The following is an 18,544-nucleotide window of genomic DNA, read 5'->3' as shown; positions in this document are numbered from 1 at the left end:
AGTTGAAGGATTTTTCATAAGTGGATTGTAAAGTAATAGTTATGCATCTAAAGATCTATTTGAGGACGCACTACTTAAATTATTTGAAGATATAACAAAGGACATTGTTTCAAGTACTTACCCATCTTACTCTAATAACATCCACAATAATTATTATTTTAAAAAATGAGCAATAATTGCTCCAATTCATATATTGCACAATTTAAATGTTTTTATATTCATATAGTATTATTAATAAATAATTAAATTTTTTAAACATAATTTTTTTATTTATATATATATATATATTTAAAAAATAATATCTCCCAAGCGCGGGCGCAAAACTAATAAAATATAAATGAGGAACGCATTTATTTTACTATATTGTTCAGAATATCTCGATTAACTGAATGGAGCAAAAAATATATTATCACAACTTTTTTCTAAAAGTAAAACAAAAAATCTAATTTTAGATTTAGAACGCAATGCAATAAATACTGAATAGATAGTATCACCGTCGAAATGGCATAAAATATACTTTACGAATAACGCCAAAAATAGAATAATAGTATATAGTATCTAATTTCACTCCCCACAACCATGACGATATTATATATGCATGGTGAAGGAGCACATATAATACTTGGTTTTGTTCATTACTATAATACATTATCAAGTGTTCATTATTTTTACATATTATATTAATTAATTAAATATAGATTTTACATATATATGAGTATTCATAAAATAAGTTGATAAACATGATATTTCAAATACAATGTCTAATACTAGCTAACACGAGAAGAAAAACTATTTATCTAGAAGACATGCATCCTTCTTGAAAAAATATTAGAAAATGTCACAACATTTAAGCTTTTTAAACGATGCCAAGTTATTTATTTATTTATTTAAAAAAAAACATTGACACACACCTTTACAATATTTTTTTTAATAAATTAAAAGGTCAATTTTTCAACATTCGAATGCCTGCATAGTCGTCTGAATTATGGATGGCAATCGGGTACGACGGGTACGGATAGTGACTATCCATACCCATACCCACGAACTAAATGGATAGTGGTTGCTAACCACGAAACTATCCATGGATATCAAATGGTATCCAAACTCGCTATCCGCGGATACCCGCTACCCGTCGGGTATCCGCGAACCCGCTATCCAACGGCTATCCGTCACCCGCTATCCGCCGGATACCCACTATCCGTCGGATATCCACTATCCGCTGGACTCTGAACGGCTGCGATGGACTTTGAACGGCGGCTGGCGTCTGAACTCTGAACGGCTGCGCTGGACTATGAACGGTACCTGTCATCTGGACTCTGAACGGCTACGTCTGGATTCTGAATGGCGGCTGCGCTCTGGCGGTGCGCGGACTGCGGAGACAGTGGCTGGGCGGAGACAGTGGTTGGGCGGAGACAGCGGTTGGGCGGAGGTTAGCGGCTGGGCGGAGGTCAGTGGATGCTTGAGAGTTGAGAGGATGGAGTTGAGAGGAGGGAGGAGGGCGGATGCCAGCGGTTGGAATGGCGACGGCGAATGGCATTGCTTGACGGACGGCGAGTGGCTGCCGGCTGGTGGCTGGAATCACGACTTCGCGAGGAGGGGTAGGGGAAGAAACGGCTGAAGGGGAGTCAGGGGACTGAACGGCTGTGTTAGGGGTGTAGGGTAATCAGGGTTTAGGTTTAGCTTAATATTAGACTTTGGGCCTTATTGTCTGGGCCTATTTTAAGATATAAAATGCTAGCCCATAATCTCAACAATAAGCTGCTTTGAGGAGCTTATAAGCTCGTTCAAAGTGTTTGGCAAAATAAACTTCCAAACAGCTTATAAGCTCAAAAAATAAGCTCCAAGAGCTTATAAGCTTTCAAAAAAATAAGTTCCTCTACCCCAACTTATTTTTTTATAATCTCATATGCAACAATCATTTTACAATTATTTTTTAACTATAATTTATTATTTTCATCATATATCATTCAAGTTCATTTTTCTTCGATTTTCTCTCTCTAGAAAAATATTTTCTTTTTTTAGCAAAAAATTCTCTCTCTAATTTATAAGTTCAATTATTCAAACACTTTGACAACTTATGAGCTCTTGAAACATCTTATAAGCTTCAAAAACTTATAAGCTCTTTAAAAAAAAGCTTAGCCAAACACCCTCTTCCAAGTGGTGATATTTTAGTCGTTTAAGAAAAGAGATAGGAATAAAACTTTAGCTTTTGTCATTGTCAAGGCAGTGGTCCAGAAAAGGTCGTAACAGACTCCAAAAATCAATGTTGACAGCATCAACAATAAGTCAACCTTTCCTCGACATTTTTGACAACTGTTTCCCATTACCACTCATTATTATTCTTTTCATTTCTCCTTTTTTTCTCCCTAATTAAACACAACTTTTAATTAACCACTCTCACACACACACAATTTTCTTGGAGAAGATTTATGATTATAGGATAAATCTTGAATCATTAGTTATGCATGCAAATCTTATTTTATGATATACATGTCATAATTGTCCTAAAAAAATTTCAAGTTCTTGATTTTCCAAGTATTGGTATATATTTAAGTTAGGCAAAACATTGACTACACATGTGTTTGTTCCCCCTTATTCCAACACTAAGAATAATGCTTTACAGTTATATTGTGTTTAACTCATTTCAAGATTGAGCACTGTATATAAAATTCGATGGTAATGGTAACAGTGCAATTCAGATTACAATCGTAACACTTATATATATATATATAGAGTAGTGAGATAAAATAAAAATACATTTTAAAATATAAAATATGAATTATTCTAAGTTTTTAGATCATCAAAATTTACGATTGATTCATCATCTTGTTAGATGAATTCATGGTCCCAAATTCGAATTTCATAGGTAGCAAAAAAAATTATTTTTCGCAATTCATACATTTATACACCGAATTCATACGTGTTCTACACATAATTCATACATTTTAGGTAGTTCGTATTTTATATGTTAAGAAGTGTTTATACTGTAGCCCTCCCCTATACAGTTTTGATGTGCTGAGCGCCTTTCTTGAGCGCAAATCATTATCCCAATTTAATTCTTTTTTTTATTGTATTCTATTTTTTTTATCAATTTCCTTTTTACTAATAACAATATATATCTCCATATTTGATACGCATCGTCTTCTTCTTTTCTCTCTCTACGTCTCGCCGCTGCATCATAATTCTCTCTCACAATATTACCTATCTCCATCTCGTCGGTAATCGCGACTCATTAGTTGTGAACCGAGGTCCCAAAAATAAGCAGACCGACCCCCTCACTCCTCACCTTCACCCGCAACAACGAAGCTTATGAGTAGAAAATATTTGACGTCAACTTACGCTGCAGAACAGGGCATTCGAAGAGAAATCTCCAACGTCAAGCTTCGTTGTTACGGGTGTTGGTGTGGAGTGAGGGGGTCGGTCTGCTGATTTTTAGGACCTCGGTTCACAACTAATGAGTCGTGATTACCGGCGAGATGGAGATAGGCGATATTGTGAGAGAGAATTATAATGCGGCGGCGGGATGTCGAGAGAGAGAGAATAAGAAAACGGTGCGTATCATATGCGTATCAAGTATCAAATATAGAGATATATATTGTTATTAGTAAAAGGAAATTGATAAAAAGGAAATAGAATACAATAAAAAAAGGAATTAAATTGGGATAATGATTTGCGCTCAAGAAAGGCGCTCAACACATCAAAACCGTGTGTGTGTATATATATATATATATATATATATATATATATATATATATATATGTTCTAGTGATATTGTTATTTTTCGTGAGATGTGAGAATAATGAATAATTTATATATAATGATGAATAAGACTGTATATAGTTGAATAACGATATTAAAAAAATGAGTAAAATTTTCGTTTCCTCCAGGATTCGAATCCATGTAATATCAGCCATAAATTATACTCCTAAATTAATACCTACAAATCAATCTATATGAGATTCTTCATATATGGTGAGATTTTAGATTGATTTGTAGTTGTTAATTAAATGTATTTTATGGGTGAAATTATTCAGATGATTTTTTTTACCTGAGCTTGAATTTGAAAAAAGCGAAAATTTTACTAATTTTTTAAACATCGTTATTTATAATTATATAGTACCATCTTATTTATCATCATATTCTAATTTATTCATTATTGTTTGGACTCTTATCTTAAAAACTACATATATTAAATTCGAGGATTTCATTTGTATTTTGCACTTTTATGATTGAGGTGGAATACATACATGTCAGTTGTTTGCCTACCAGTTTCAGACAGCTTCTAATATTTAAGAATTAGAGAGAATTAATAAGCATCTCATGCAATTAAAGCAATATTAGAATATAGTTTGTGGCCTTGGAACTTGTGTTACTACTAATAGTGGTAGATTAATTTGTGTATATTACTATTAATTAAGCAATTATTCCATAATGCTCAACTTTTATGTGTAACCCTTCATTTCAATACTTTATTTAAAAATGAGATACGAGTTTTCGAATATAAATTTACCAAAGCAAAAGAAAAAAAGCACTGAGTCATAATGGTGTTTTAAATTTGTATGAAAGAATGACGTTTTAGATTTTAGGGAGTTTCATAAATGTTCATCTTTGTGAAAGTGTCTATACAAAATACAATTAATGCTATTTGAACGAAATATGTTTAAATAAAAAATAGTTAACTATATATATATATATATATATATATATATATATATATATATATAAAATTTATTTATTTGAAATTTTTGGTCCAAAACAAAAAAAGATGTGTTAATTTTATTATTTTGTCCATATTGTAGTTATTTTTTTTATGTACAAAATAATAAAAAAAAATTAAAAGTAAAAATTACAAAGATAGCTATAATATGGACAAAACAGTAAAATTAATTAAATCTTCTTTTATTTTTGATAGAAGAATTCAAATAAATTTATTTTTTTAATGTATTTAATCATTTTTTTAGACATATATTATCCAAATAACACATCCTCTAAAATATAACGACCTTTACAAATTTTTCTACGCTATGTATCCATTTTTTTATTGTTTATTTTTTTTATTAGAGCAATTTTTTTTTTTTATTATTGGTTGACAAAAAGTTGATAGGTCATGACACATTGACACTTGTGTCATAAATTACTCACTTGCAGGAAATTATTTTTGTATAATTACTTTTGTACTTGTGAGTTTTGATTTGTATTATCGATTCTTTATTTTTTGTTTGATTTGGCGCATGACTTTAGGCAGTTTTTTTTTTCAATTTATATTTTGCAATTTTTCAAAATTTCCACGCAAATTCTGCCCAATCAAACAAATAAATTCTTCCTTATAAATTAATTCACTCTATATCTTTAAATATGAATTCCACCCAAATATTTAGATATGATGAGTTTCCGCTCATGAATTCCACGCAATTAATTTTTTATTACATTTTTTTATTCTCCTTCCGCCTATCTAATTCAATTTCACGTGTACATTTAATTTCGCCAATGTACCTAAGCTTCAATTCTCGATTTTTATTTACTGTTGATTTGTACTGAAAAATTGTTCAGGTGAATGAATTGTCAAATTCACCATAAAACAATCTATTAATGGTTCAATTTTATGTTCAACTATTTATTGGAGGAATTGCAACATAACACAGCTCAGCTGCTCTTAATTCTCTGAAAAATAACACACGTTGACACATAATTACATAAAGAAAGATGTAGTAAGTTCAAAAGTTAAATCCATCTGCATTTACTTATTGAATTTTAAATTTTAAACTTTTTCGCTGCATATATTATCTTATACCACTAGGTTTTTGCCCTATATATTTGTCAAAATTAAAAATAACACAACTACATTGCTATGTCCTATAAATTTGTCTAAATTAAAATAGTGAAGTTAAATTCGTCTGCATTTAAATTTTAAACATTTCTCTAAGTTTTGCCACATATGCTCGCCCTATATATATTTGTCTAAATTAAAAATAACACAACCACATTGTTCTCCATATATATTTGTCTATATTAAAAATAGAGTGGATTTTGAAAATAGCCACTTTTATATAGTAAAAATAAATTTTACCCACTAATATAATTTTTTTTAAAAATACCCACATTTACCATTTTACTCTTACATATAAATTTTTTACAAATATCCATTGTTCACTGGTTGTGAATTCAAGTATTGGTTGTGAATAACAAGTGTTGGTTGTGAATTCACAACCAACATTATTTCGAGTTGTGAATTCACAACCGATAAAACTTAAATTCACAACCAACACTATTTCAAGTTGTGAATTCACAACCAATAAAATTTGAATTCACAATCAACACTATTTCAATTGTGAATTCACAACCAACGCCGATAATTCAGTTGTGAATTCATATACCTGGTTGTGAATTCAAGAACATTTGTATAAAATTGCGTGATTTTCATCAATTTCTTCGTTATTTGTATTTTTTTCGATTAAATTCAAATTGAATATAACCAAAGTCTACATCCCAATCATTCTCATCATCAACAATCAACTCTCCCCCAATTCTCCCTCTCTCTCACAATCGAAAATTATGTTTTAATTGAATTGAAATTAGGTTTTAATTTAGAAATTCAATCGGTTATAGATACTGATTATCAGAGGGAGTTGGAGGGGAAGGCAACGCACGACCCTACCGCAGCAAGGCGGCGCCGCGGGTGGTGGCGGGGCTGCTGATCGTCGTCCACCGCCTCCTCTCCGGCGGATTTGGCTAGGTAGCTCCAGATCTGAAATTCCAATTTACAGATCGCCAGATTCGATATCACGACAACCGCGAACAGCATCTTCACCACCACCTCCGCCGCCTGCAGCAAGTGAATTTTCGCAAAGAGAGAGAGAAATCGACGCCGGCTGAGATTGGAGAAGCGGAGACGGCTGATGCGCCACCGCCGGGGTCGGTGGCGCTGCTGCTGGCCTCGTCGTGGGCGACGGAGTTGGCGGTGGGCGTGGGAGCATGCTGCGGCGCTGCTTGGAAGAGAAAGATCGAGAGAAAGAGAGAGAAGAGAAAGAGTCAGCGTGTATAGAGAGAGAGAAGAGAGAGCGTGTAGAGAGAGAGAGAGAAGAGAGGGAGAGAGAAATGAGAGAATGAGAGGAGGCTAGGGTTTGCCCATTTATATAAAAGGGTAATTTAGTCCTTTAACATAAAAAGTGAGTATTTTTTTAAGTTTTTATTTGAGTGGATAAAATTTATTTTTACTATGTAAAAGTGGGTACTCTTATATATTAACACTTAGAATAACACCACTATTAAGTTTCCGCCCAAAATTTGTGAACATTCTGCTCATAAGTCTATTATCTAATGACTTTCCATTTGTTGAACTTTCTGCCCATTAACTAATAACTTTCGGTCCAAGGCGAAAAGTTAATAGAAACATGTAGGACTAATTTTTTCAACCATGAAGCGTGTTTCAACTTTGAACTATAATATTTAATGATGAGGAGTAATAACCACGTCAACGTTGATCGCTTATTTAGCTATTTATTTGAACAGAAAACAAATAGATAGACGACTAAGGAACAAAATGCTATATAATAAATTCCTACCATCTATATTTTTTATCGAGAGCTAGGAATGGTAAGATCATCAAATCTCTTTTGAGTATCGATGATCAGCTTGCTTGATTGTACAGTGTGGAGGTCAAGCCAGGGGTCTATGTGATGCACGACGTTGGCAACTCTTAACCAAATCATGGAGTTTATAAACCTTCGTTCAAGATGTCATGTTTGTCAATGTGTGACTACACAACCCATCTAATAGACATTGATGAGTCCCTCAAACAGCACATGGCATGACTAAATTGGTTTACTGATACCAATCTAAATTTATCGAGGAATTGTGTTTTTCCAAAACCGACGTCTGAGGCAATCATTGAAGACAACTCTGATAAAAAAAACATATGTCCCATAAACAAAGCCTAAGTTCGATAAAGAGGAATAAGATGAGAAGGAGTTCGAGACTGTTCATGTAGATTGTGGCACGTTTGCAGATTTAAATGCATGGATCCGTCAAAAATGGCAGAGTCAGTAACGTTGTTTCTATGATATGCAGACAAACCCGTGAGGATTCATAAAAGAATTCGTAGGGGTGTGCAAAATTCGAACCGGAAAAACTGACTGAACCAATAATTCTCGCTTGGGTTAAAAAATATGGGGTTATTTTTAGTTCGATTTTCTTAAGAGAAAACCGACTAATTATCGGTTTAGATTCAGTTTTCCTATTTTGGATTGGTCTGGAATCGAACCAAACCAATGATTAAATAAAATATATATTTTATAAATTATACTTCACTACAAGAATTTGACCGATTACCGACGGAAAATTCCGTCGGTAAAGTCAAAAATTCCGTTGCTAAAAACTAATACCGACGGATTAACGACGGCGCGCGTACGTCGCTTAAAATATGGTCGGTAAAATTTTTACCGACGGAAATTAAATCCGTTGTTAAATTACCGACGGAAATAGCAACGGAATGCCCGTCGGCTACGAGGGGACGACGACGGCGTCGTCTAGACTTAACGACGGAAATAGCAACGGAATTTTCCGTCGCGATTAGCAACGGAATCAAATTCCGTCGGTAAATTTCGTGCGGGTATTAGCAACGGAATCAAATTCCGTTGGTAATTTTCGTACGGGTATTAGCAACGGAATCAAATTCCGTCGGTAATTTTCGTGCGGGTATTAGCAACGGAATTAAATTCCGTCGGTATTTTTTAATACAATTTTTTTTTTAAATTTGCATTATACAATTTAACGACGTCCTGTTACACGCTTCTTTTCAATTATATAACCATCAATATCGAAAACACCAAATGAAATTTAAATTAGCATTCGAATAGTCATAACTTAACAAAATATTCAAGTGTTCACAAATATATAATAGAAATATTCAAGTATTCAAAATACAAAAACACAACATAATCAAGATGATGGTCCAGTGGGTGGAGTGGGTCCAGTGGGTCCAGGTGGAAGCCTAGCCAATATCTCCTCGAACATACGCTGCTGAGCCTGAAATCGAGCATCGGTCTGCTCATCTTTCTGCCTCATCTCCTCCTTTTGACGTGCTATCTCCAACTCGAGCCTCCAAAATCGCCTGAGAAGAAGAAGCCATATAGTAAATCTATATAATCAAGCAGCAGGCGTATTGCTGCCTTCATATCCACCAATGTATAAATCCTCAATTCCACAATAGAATACAAGTGGATGGTCATACTCGTAAGCTAAGAAAGTTTTCGTGTAAATGGAAAATAAGTCGCCTTACCTCATTATTTGGTTCAATCTGCAGTTCCCCAATGAACTGGTAGAGAGAGCCTGGGCGCAGATTGAGTTTCAGGAACTGTGTGTCGACCTTTAAGCTAGCATCTCCATCGACAATTACAGCCACTACCGTCTCCAAATCATACTTTTGTATCCTATAAATGACAAAGAAAGATATTATCTTCCCGAATTTTTTTAACATGATTATGTATGCAATTTGCTCAAACGGATAGATATATGGCTACATGAACTGCAAAACATATACCAAGGAAGCCCTCAGCAGAATACATGACCTCTTCATTCATGATCGAATCATACAAAAATTCAATTCTAATTTTCACAAGATACAAAGCTAGCTAGACTTAAACTAGCATCTCCATCAACAATAACAGCTACTACCGTCTAATCATACTCTCGTATCCTAAAAAACGAACATCAACAGATATAACAAGAAAGTCCTAAGTGAAACCCAAGACCTCTTCATTCAAGATTGAATCATACAAAAATTCAATTTTAACTTATGCAAGATAGAAAGTTAGATAGACTTATCCAAATAATTTCACTTCGGCAATGGCACGAACACACCTTGAATGTCATCGCAGTCAGACTCACACAGTGGAAGTTCTTGATGCAAACATAATAGGATTTTTCAAATAATTAATGGAAATTAAAAAAAAAATTACAAACCTATGGAGGAATCCGACGGACGCAAGCAGCGGAGGAAGAGGACCGGTGGCCGCGGAGGAGGAGGACCGGTGGCGGCGGAGGAATCCGGCGCTGGCAGCAGAGGACACGGCGCCAGGGAGGGGCGGGGCGAGCAGCAGCGCGGCGTGGGACGGGCAGCGGCGCAGGGCGGGGCGAGCAGCGGCGCAGGGCGGCAGCGGCGCGAGGCGGGGCGACCACGGCGAGGCGCGGGGCGGGCAGCAGCGCAGGGCGCGGAGCGGCGCGGGGCGGAGCGAGGCGGGCAGCAGCGCAGGGCGCAGAGCGGCGCGGGGCGGAGCGAGGCGGGGCGAGGCGGGGCGAGCAGGGGCGCGGTGGAAACGGCGGCGATAGAGTGAGTGACATGAGTTTTAAGAAATGTTAGATGGAAGTATATTGTGAGTGAAAAAGGGATCTCACTTTAAAATGTTAATTAATGGGTAATGAGTTAATTAACGAAAAGTAGTGGTGGACCATGATGAATTTTTTGTGAATAAGTACGAAAATAAGGGATAAAAAATAAATGAATTGTGGTGGGTAGTGTTCAAAACTGAAAAGTGCATGTTTTTGTGAGACTATCCAAAATGACAAAATGTGCATGTTTTTAAAAGACGGATAAAATATAAATTATACTCCCTCAGTCCCATAACAAGTGTTTTGTTGGGTCCCGGAGGGTCACTGAACTGGTGTATGTGGAGGGGGAGGGGGGAATACACTAGTAGGCTATTTTAAAAAATTCTTTTGAAAAACTGATGAGTATCAACTGATACTGAAAAGTGTAGACTCAAGTCAACAGTCAAAGAGGTTTCAGTTTAGGAAAGGGGTTTAGACTGATGTTGAAATAGTTTCAGTATTTGATTTCAGTTTAGCAACAACTCGATAAACTGATAATTCACGTAAGGTTTCAGTCTAGAATTTCAAATCAGATAAGTTTTATAAATCTTACTGACTATCCGAGAATTTGTTAATTAGACTGGTAACATCAACATCGGAAATTAAACTTTAACAAATATCCTTTGATTAACACTTTGAAAATATGACTCGAGATATCAAAGTTAGATTATGGAGCTGGAATAAGATTTTCAAGCTTACGGATTTGAGATGTAATTTCTCCTCCTGGATGGCAGGAAATCTGTTATGCCATAACTTGTAATTGTTCATCGGTACCGCTGATACCTTGTTTTCAATAAAGTTTTCAGATTTTCTGATAAAAAAAAACACTTGGTCGATTTTAAGTTTCTCTTTTCAGTTAAACAGTTTCAGTTAGATAAAGAGTTTGAACACAACGGGAGAAAGGAAATAACTGAAAGCAATAAACAACACAACGATTTTTACGTGGTTCAAAAAATGAGTTCCTACATCCACGGCCAACTGATCAAACAAACAAATACTTTGGGCTTGTGCTTACGGGTGCACAACAAACCTTAAACTGAAACAACAAAGGTTTCAGTGTCAATACACTGGATTGGACTTTTCGTCTCTTTCTCAACTCGTAGTTGCTATGACAACACACGTCTAGCTTGCAGAGGCCAAGAACTCTTGAGTTCAGACAACAGTATAGAACTCTCTCTCTCAAACTCTCTTTTCGCTCTTTTGAAAAAGGGTTCGAATATCAACTAGATTACTAAGAACAAGCTCTCGGTAATCGAAAATTAGGGTAAGGATTTATAATGAGATTGCCTAAGAATGTAAGAGAATTTTAGTAATCAGTGAACTGATTTGGGCTTTGGATATTCTCTTCTTCGATTCAAACTTTGGTAAGCAGTGGGTAGGCTGAGTTGCAAATTTGGCAAAGATTCAGCTTGAGTGTTTGAATCGGTGAAGATTGAAGATGATCCTCGAGCTCTATTCATAGGAGAAGTCTTGAATAGATCCGTTGGTGAGATGATCTTCAAGATTTCTGCCGTTGTAAGACAAATTTGAATCTTCGGCTGAGGCTTCAATCTTCAAGGCTTTTGATTGGTTGAGAATTGGGCGTCCTTAGCAGTAGGAGGATGGCGCTTCTGAAAAGTTAGCACGAAATAGGAAAGCTCTGCTCAGACGAGGACGATCTTTGTATCAAGTGCATTTAATGCAGTTGTACTTGGCTTGAATACGTGGCTTATCTTCAACTTAAGTCTTCAGTCCGAGGAAAAATGTCTAGTGATGCTTGATTCAACTATCAGTTCGCTTTTTCCACGTGGCCAGCACTAGTATTAAGTCAAAACCTGCGTTCAACGAAAGTTTCGTCCTTCAAATACTTCAGTACTTTGTCTCCAGCCTTTTCAGTTCTAATCTTCAGTCAAGCGTCTTCAGTTCTTCGATCTTCAGTCCAGCGGTTTTCAGTCTTTATTCTTCAGTCTAGCTAGTAAACCGAACTCTAACACTTGAGTTCAAAAGGTTCTAGTCCAGAGAAGAAAAATCTAAGGGTTTTGGTATCATCAAAATAAGACAATGGTATTTCATTAATTTCCCAACATGTTTACATTTCTTTTTTGAGTTGTCCCACAACAAGTGTCTCCTTGCTAAAAAAGAAATGTGGGCTCCATCATTTGTTATGGGACGAAAGAAGTATATTGTAGATTTGTGTAAAAAAATGATTTTTTTTTTCGAAAAAAAGTTATAAAGCAGGGTCGGTTCAGTTTGAAAATCGATCGATTTTCCGCCGATTCAATTTCAGTCAATTTTTCAATATTTGTCAATCTATTCAATTTATTTTTCTAAACAATCGAGTTGATTTCGATTTTACAAAATTCGGTCGATTCGAATCAGTTTCGAACCAATCGAACCCCTAAAAACTAAGGAACATATGAGGTGACCAATTGAAATTTAAGCAAGAAAAATCAAGACTACCTAATTAACAAGTTTTCCCTCAACTATCCGCCCAACATTAAGAACAACTATATGCTCGGCGGAAAGTATGAACAATAAATCTATATATAACACATCTATATATTATATAAAAGAGCAGTTCAACGGCTACTTTTTATCGTCAAAATTTAAAAAACAAAATCAGTTTTTTTTTTGAATTCACGTTCCTACATTTTCGGCCAACTTAATGCTACAAAGAAAGAAGCCCCCCAAGCATATCTTAATGTACCCGTTTTTCATGCTAATTTTTTTTATATATATACCCTTTTTCAATTTCTTTTTTGTTATTTTCATTTCTTCTTCTTTTTCTAAAATTTATATATCTTAATTAATAATAAAATCTTCAATATACATATCAAATTAAAAGAGAATGACAAAATTTAATATATATCTATAGTATAATATATAAAAGAGGAATTTTTTTCCTCCAATTTCTGCATCTCTTTTTTCTCTCTCTTCTCCCACTAATCTTTTCACTATTTTTTTTATGTATTTTAATTCTTTTCTAAACATTGTTACATTTGATTCATGAAAAAAAAATATTCAATATGCATTTTAAATTTAATATAGTATCAAAATCATGAAAAATGAATTAAAAAAAAGGTATGAAAAAGATTAAAATGTAAAATATTTTATTTTCTCTCTTTATTAAAATTTTACAACTTTTTATTTATGTTTGTGTATGAAAATATTTATTTATTTATTATAACGTGTAATACTCTATAATGATAATAATGCGTAATGCTAATTTTTATCATCGATTTTGTTTAAAATTTATTTAATAACTTTAATTATCATTACGCTTTATACAAAGCTAAAATTTATATATTCAAATTCAGGATTTCATTGAGTAATTGACATGGATTATTTTATTTTATTTTTAATATATATTTTATATTTATTTATATTATAATTTTATTTAATATTTATATTTATTTATTTAAATTATTGTTTAATTTCGATGTTCGTCGTGTATCGCACGAATGGCCGTACTAGTAAAAGATAAAAGAGGAGTATTTAACCTTTTAAGTTCCCCCCACGCTCCCCCCAACCAATTTTTTCCCTCCAAATTTTCTATTGTCTTTTTAATTTTTCTATTTTAATTCTATTAAAAAAATCGATAACTTTAATTCATAAAAAAATATTCAATGTTAATGTTAATTTAAATATTATGAGAAGATCTTTAATTCAATGTAAAAATTTAAAAAAAAAAAAGTTAAAATGAATACGTTATGATCGTTTAAACTTTAAAGTGTCAAATTTAATTTTTGTTCGCTCTCATTTATCTCTAATGTTAAACAACATACTTTTTTCATTTTTTTTTCTTTTCAAAAAAGTTTACATGGTTGATTACTTATAAATCTTTAAATTTATATGTTTTTAAATTAGAGTGGTAGTTTTTAATGCAATTAAGTGGAAGAAAATTTGTATTAATTTAAATATAAATTTATAAATAAAAAAGTAGTTATATATCTTAAAATTGAAATTTAAAATATTATATAGATTTATATTAACATATTTATTGTTATATTTTTCTTTTTATATTATTCGTATTTTTCCTAATCTTCTGCTTCCTCTATCTCACTCTAATAGACTCACTTGTTTTGGGCATAGAGATTAAGAAATTTACTTTTTAGGAGGAAAGTTGTTGGTACACACCAATTAAGTAATTTTTTTTCTCAAAATGGAAAACGAGCTTATTCTAATGAGGCGTCCCAAAAAAAAAAAAAAAAAAACGAGTCTATTAGAGTGGGACGGAGGGAGTAATTAATTTTGGGCTATTTAAATATGAATTTTTAATAATAATACAATTTGAATTTTTGAGAGGCCAAAATATGATTATTATTAATTTTATTATATTGATGGTTTAGTGTTATTTACTTAAAATAATATTGATTCAAATTAATTTTTTTACAATCTATAAATCTAATTTTTTTGAATAAATAAATATGCCGTGGCCCGTGCATCCCACATTATTCATCAACATTTAAGAAGGGGTGATTCAGATGTGGCGGCTAGACTCGATCGGTGTCGTATCATATCAATACAAATCGAACGGGAGGTCGTACTAATTGAATTTTAAACAAGAAAAATAAATTAAGACTACATAATTTAACAATTTCCCGGTGAAGCCCATGTTTAACAATTATCCACTCGACGGAAAATATGAAAAGTAAATCGACAAAGAAATAAATAACACCATAAAAATGAATGGGCTAACCTCTTCCACTTGGGAATGGGACACACCAGAAAAATAAATTGGAACATAATTTGAGATAAACAAGAAAATTAACAGTTGGACTTATGTTTAACAATAGAAATATCTGGGCTTACTAATTTCAAAGCCGAGCCCAATACTAGTTAGGGCCTTTTACTCAAAATTAAAAGATTTGGATGTGGCTTTATGAAATGAAAAATTGGGCCTTCCCATTGTCTATGCTTTGGACTTATTATTAACAATACAAATATTTGTATCATATGTTACACGTGCCAATCCAATTTAAATTTTGTGTCATCTATTTAAAATTTGAGATACAAACAATATCAGCAAATTTTAAATGGTGTAGTTGGACAATGTGTGAGAAATTTGGATGTTAATTTCTCCATCTCATCTTTAGTCAATAAGACTTAGAAATTTCATGTCTTGGAATTCTGTTGTTTGTATCGCAAGATTAGTAGTAGTTGAATTGGTTACCTAATATTTTTATATCTATTTTGACTCTTCTTCGGAAACACCCACTAGAATCAGTCAATAATACAATACTTGCTTTAATACTATAATAAATTACATTTATTATAGTCACTCACAAATTAGTTTATAGGAAAGAACTGGTTCATGAGCTCCATCTAGATTCATGTTGCTTCGTCATGGTTCAAGCGTTGAAGCCTTAGTATTGGTATCTCGAAAACTTTTGCGGTTAAGTTATATTTTGATATTTCATTTTGATTATATCGTTAATTAAAGTGTGATGTCGTAATTAGGCAATTGAAATGATGCTTGGTTTAAAAAGTAAGAAACTTCAAAATGGTAGCTCTATACAAAAAGAAAGAAGAACTCATGCTATATGGAATATGGTGGCATTTTTATGAAAGATAAAAATAAAATACACGTCTAATGAAAATGCGTAAAATTTGAAGATATGCGAAAAATTATAGAAATTTATCATGTAAGAAAAGTCTAAATGAAGCCTAAGTGAATTTATCATGCATATACAGAAGTAGGTGGAGGAGACCTTTCCATATCTGAATTTTATTGCTTGACATATTAATTAATTTCTATATTTTCAGATGACCACAACTTGCAAGACATACGATGCTTGTTCTATATCTTAATAAACAACTAGTATTATCATTCGTGCGATGCACGATGAACATTGAAACTAAACAACATACTCCCTCCGTCCCAATATTCAAGTCTCCTATTCCTTTTTGGGCCGTCCCAATATTCAAGTCTCCTTTCCTTTTTTGGCAATAATTAAGCAAGGCTTAGTAAATTAACTAAAGGTCTCCACCTACCCCCAATTTCATCCCCACCCTTGCTCTCTCTCTCTCTCTCTCTCATCTTCCTCCCGCCGTCGCCACCACCAACCTCACGCCTTCACCGGTCTTCCCTCCTCCCGCTTCCTCCCGCCGCCGCCACCAACCGAGCGCCTTCACCGGTCTTCCCTCCGCCCTCTTCCTCACGCCGCTGCCACCACCAACCTCTCGCCTAGTCTTCCCTTCGCCCTCTTCCTCCCGCTGCCGCCACCATCAACCTCGCGCCTCCACCGTTCCTCCCGCCGCCCTCTTCCTCATGCGGCCGCCACCACCAACCTCCCGCCGCCACCACCAACCGAGGCGACAACTCTGTTGCAGATTTGGGGGAAAAAAATTCGCCCTCTTCCTCCCACACACATCCGCGCAGCCAGCCGTCGCCCGTTTTCTGGCGACCAGGGCTGCCCTCTCTTGGCGATGGCGAGGCGCCGCCGCCTCCTATTTCCACCGCCTCCATCCTCTGCAAAAGGCGAAACCCTATCTCTCTGCCTTCCACCGCCTCTCTCTCTCTACTCTCTTCCTCGAAGGCGGTGCGGCGGCACGACGGCAGTATAGAGGTGGTAGGGTTGCAGATTAGGGAGGTTTATTCCCAATTCAATTTTTTTTGAAATTTGGTTGTGGTGTATCAGAGCCATGGTGTATTTCGAATTCTTGATTGGGTTGCAAATTAGAAGAGATAATTTCGAATTCTTAGAAGGAATAAGGGCGGCGACTCGCCGGGCCCTCAGCAGCGGCGGCGGCGGCGGATTCCAGATAGAGGAGGAAGTTTTGGGGCTGAACTTGCATGTTTCGATTTTGGGAAGGAAGGTTGAACATACTTTAAGTGAGGGAGTTAGGGATCGATTGAGTGTATGTGTGGGTGTTCAGTGAGCCAGAGAAAGGGGAACGGACGGCCAACAGCCGTGCCGGCGGCTGAAACAGCCGACGAACGGCGACAGCAGAACTCTCGTACAGAGAGAGAAGACTTGATTAGTCAATTTAATTAAGAAATAAAATAACATTAATTAAAGCACTAATTATGTGGTCCCTACTACTTTTACCTCTATTTTAACTCTCCTAAATACCCGTGCCCAAAAGCAAGGAGACTTCATTATTGGGACGGAGGGAGTATTTAAATAAATAAATATAAATATTAAATAAAATTAAAATATATAAATATAAAATATATTTTTAATATAAATAAACTAAAACAATCCACGCCCGTTAATTATTTAATAAAATCCTGAATTTAAAAATATAAAATTTGAACTTTGTATAAAGCGTAATGATAGTTAAAGTTATTAAATAAATGAAAAAAAATCAATAATAAAAATTAGCATTAGGAATTATTATCATCGAGTAGTATATATGTCATAATAAATAAATAAGTATTTTCATACACAAACATATATATAAAATTGTAAAATTTTAACAAAGAGATAAAATAATGTATTTTAAATAAAATATTTTAACTTTAATTTATTTCATAACTTAATCGTTTTAACTTCATTTTTCATGATTTTTTTACTATATTAAATTTAAAATGTGCATATTTTTTTAAAAATAAAATAATGTGATAATGTTTAGAAAAGAATTAAAATATAAAAAAATAGTGAAAAAATGGTGGGAGAAAAGAGAAAAAAAAGAGAGGGAATAAATGGAGGGAAAAAGCCATTTTTTTATATCAAATTAAAGCTATTTTCATAATCTTTAATTTGATATGTATATTAAATATTTAACATTAATCAAATTATATTACAATTGAAACGAAAAAAGAGAAAAAGAAAAAAACATGCAGGATTGAGTGTGAATTGTGAAAAAAATAGGTATTCTAGAGTATTAAAAAAATTATTTTAAAAAAATTACACTAAAAAGTATCCGTTTAAATAATCCTTTTGTATATTATATAAATATAGATATAAATTGATGTCATATATTTGCCATGAACAAAAGAAATTAAAATCAAAAATAAAATTAAAATAAAGCTAATTAAATAAAATCGAAAGATTAGAAAGATGTAGAAAATAAAATAAATCAAAACATAAAAGAAAAAGGTGGAGTAGAAAGAAAAATGAGTGGAACACGTAATTTTTACATACTTGCTGAAAATAGGAAGCAGTTAAAAAATTGATTTTTAAAATTTGGTGGGAAAAAATAACCGTTAAAATGCCTTTTTATATATTATATAGATTACAACGCATTAACAACG

The 18,544-nt window shown here is 33.8% G+C and overlaps 2 protein-coding genes and 1 long non-coding RNA gene across 3 annotated transcripts in view; 2 read left to right on the top strand and 1 right to left on the bottom strand.

Moving 5' to 3' along the window:
* LOC131020541 (uncharacterized) overlaps positions 1 to 18,544 on the top strand; it is a 1,142,091-nt gene that overhangs the window by 779,412 nt on the left and 344,135 nt on the right. The window lies entirely within an intron of this gene.
* Positions 8,830 to 9,879, bottom strand: LOC131020904 (uncharacterized). Its single transcript, XR_009100802.1, has 2 exons — positions 9,278 to 9,879; positions 8,830 to 9,109 (listed from the first exon to the last, which is right to left on the bottom strand). It is a non-coding gene; the product is annotated as an uncharacterized LOC131020904 (long non-coding RNA).
* Positions 9,963 to 10,331, top strand: LOC131006435 (uncharacterized). The gene has a single exon (XM_057933605.1). It carries the CDS (start codon positions 9,963 to 9,965, stop codon positions 10,329 to 10,331), a length of 369 nt encoding a protein of 122 aa, XP_057789588.1.

The sequence above is a fragment of the Salvia miltiorrhiza genome, chromosome 1 (genome assembly GCF_028751815.1).
Source record: "Salvia miltiorrhiza cultivar Shanhuang (shh) chromosome 1, IMPLAD_Smil_shh, whole genome shotgun sequence".
Lineage (NCBI taxonomy): Eukaryota > Viridiplantae > Streptophyta > Magnoliopsida > Lamiales > Lamiaceae > Salvia > Salvia miltiorrhiza.
Note: the sequence above shows the minus strand (reverse complement) of the source record. Positions and strands in the feature narration are given on the sequence as shown.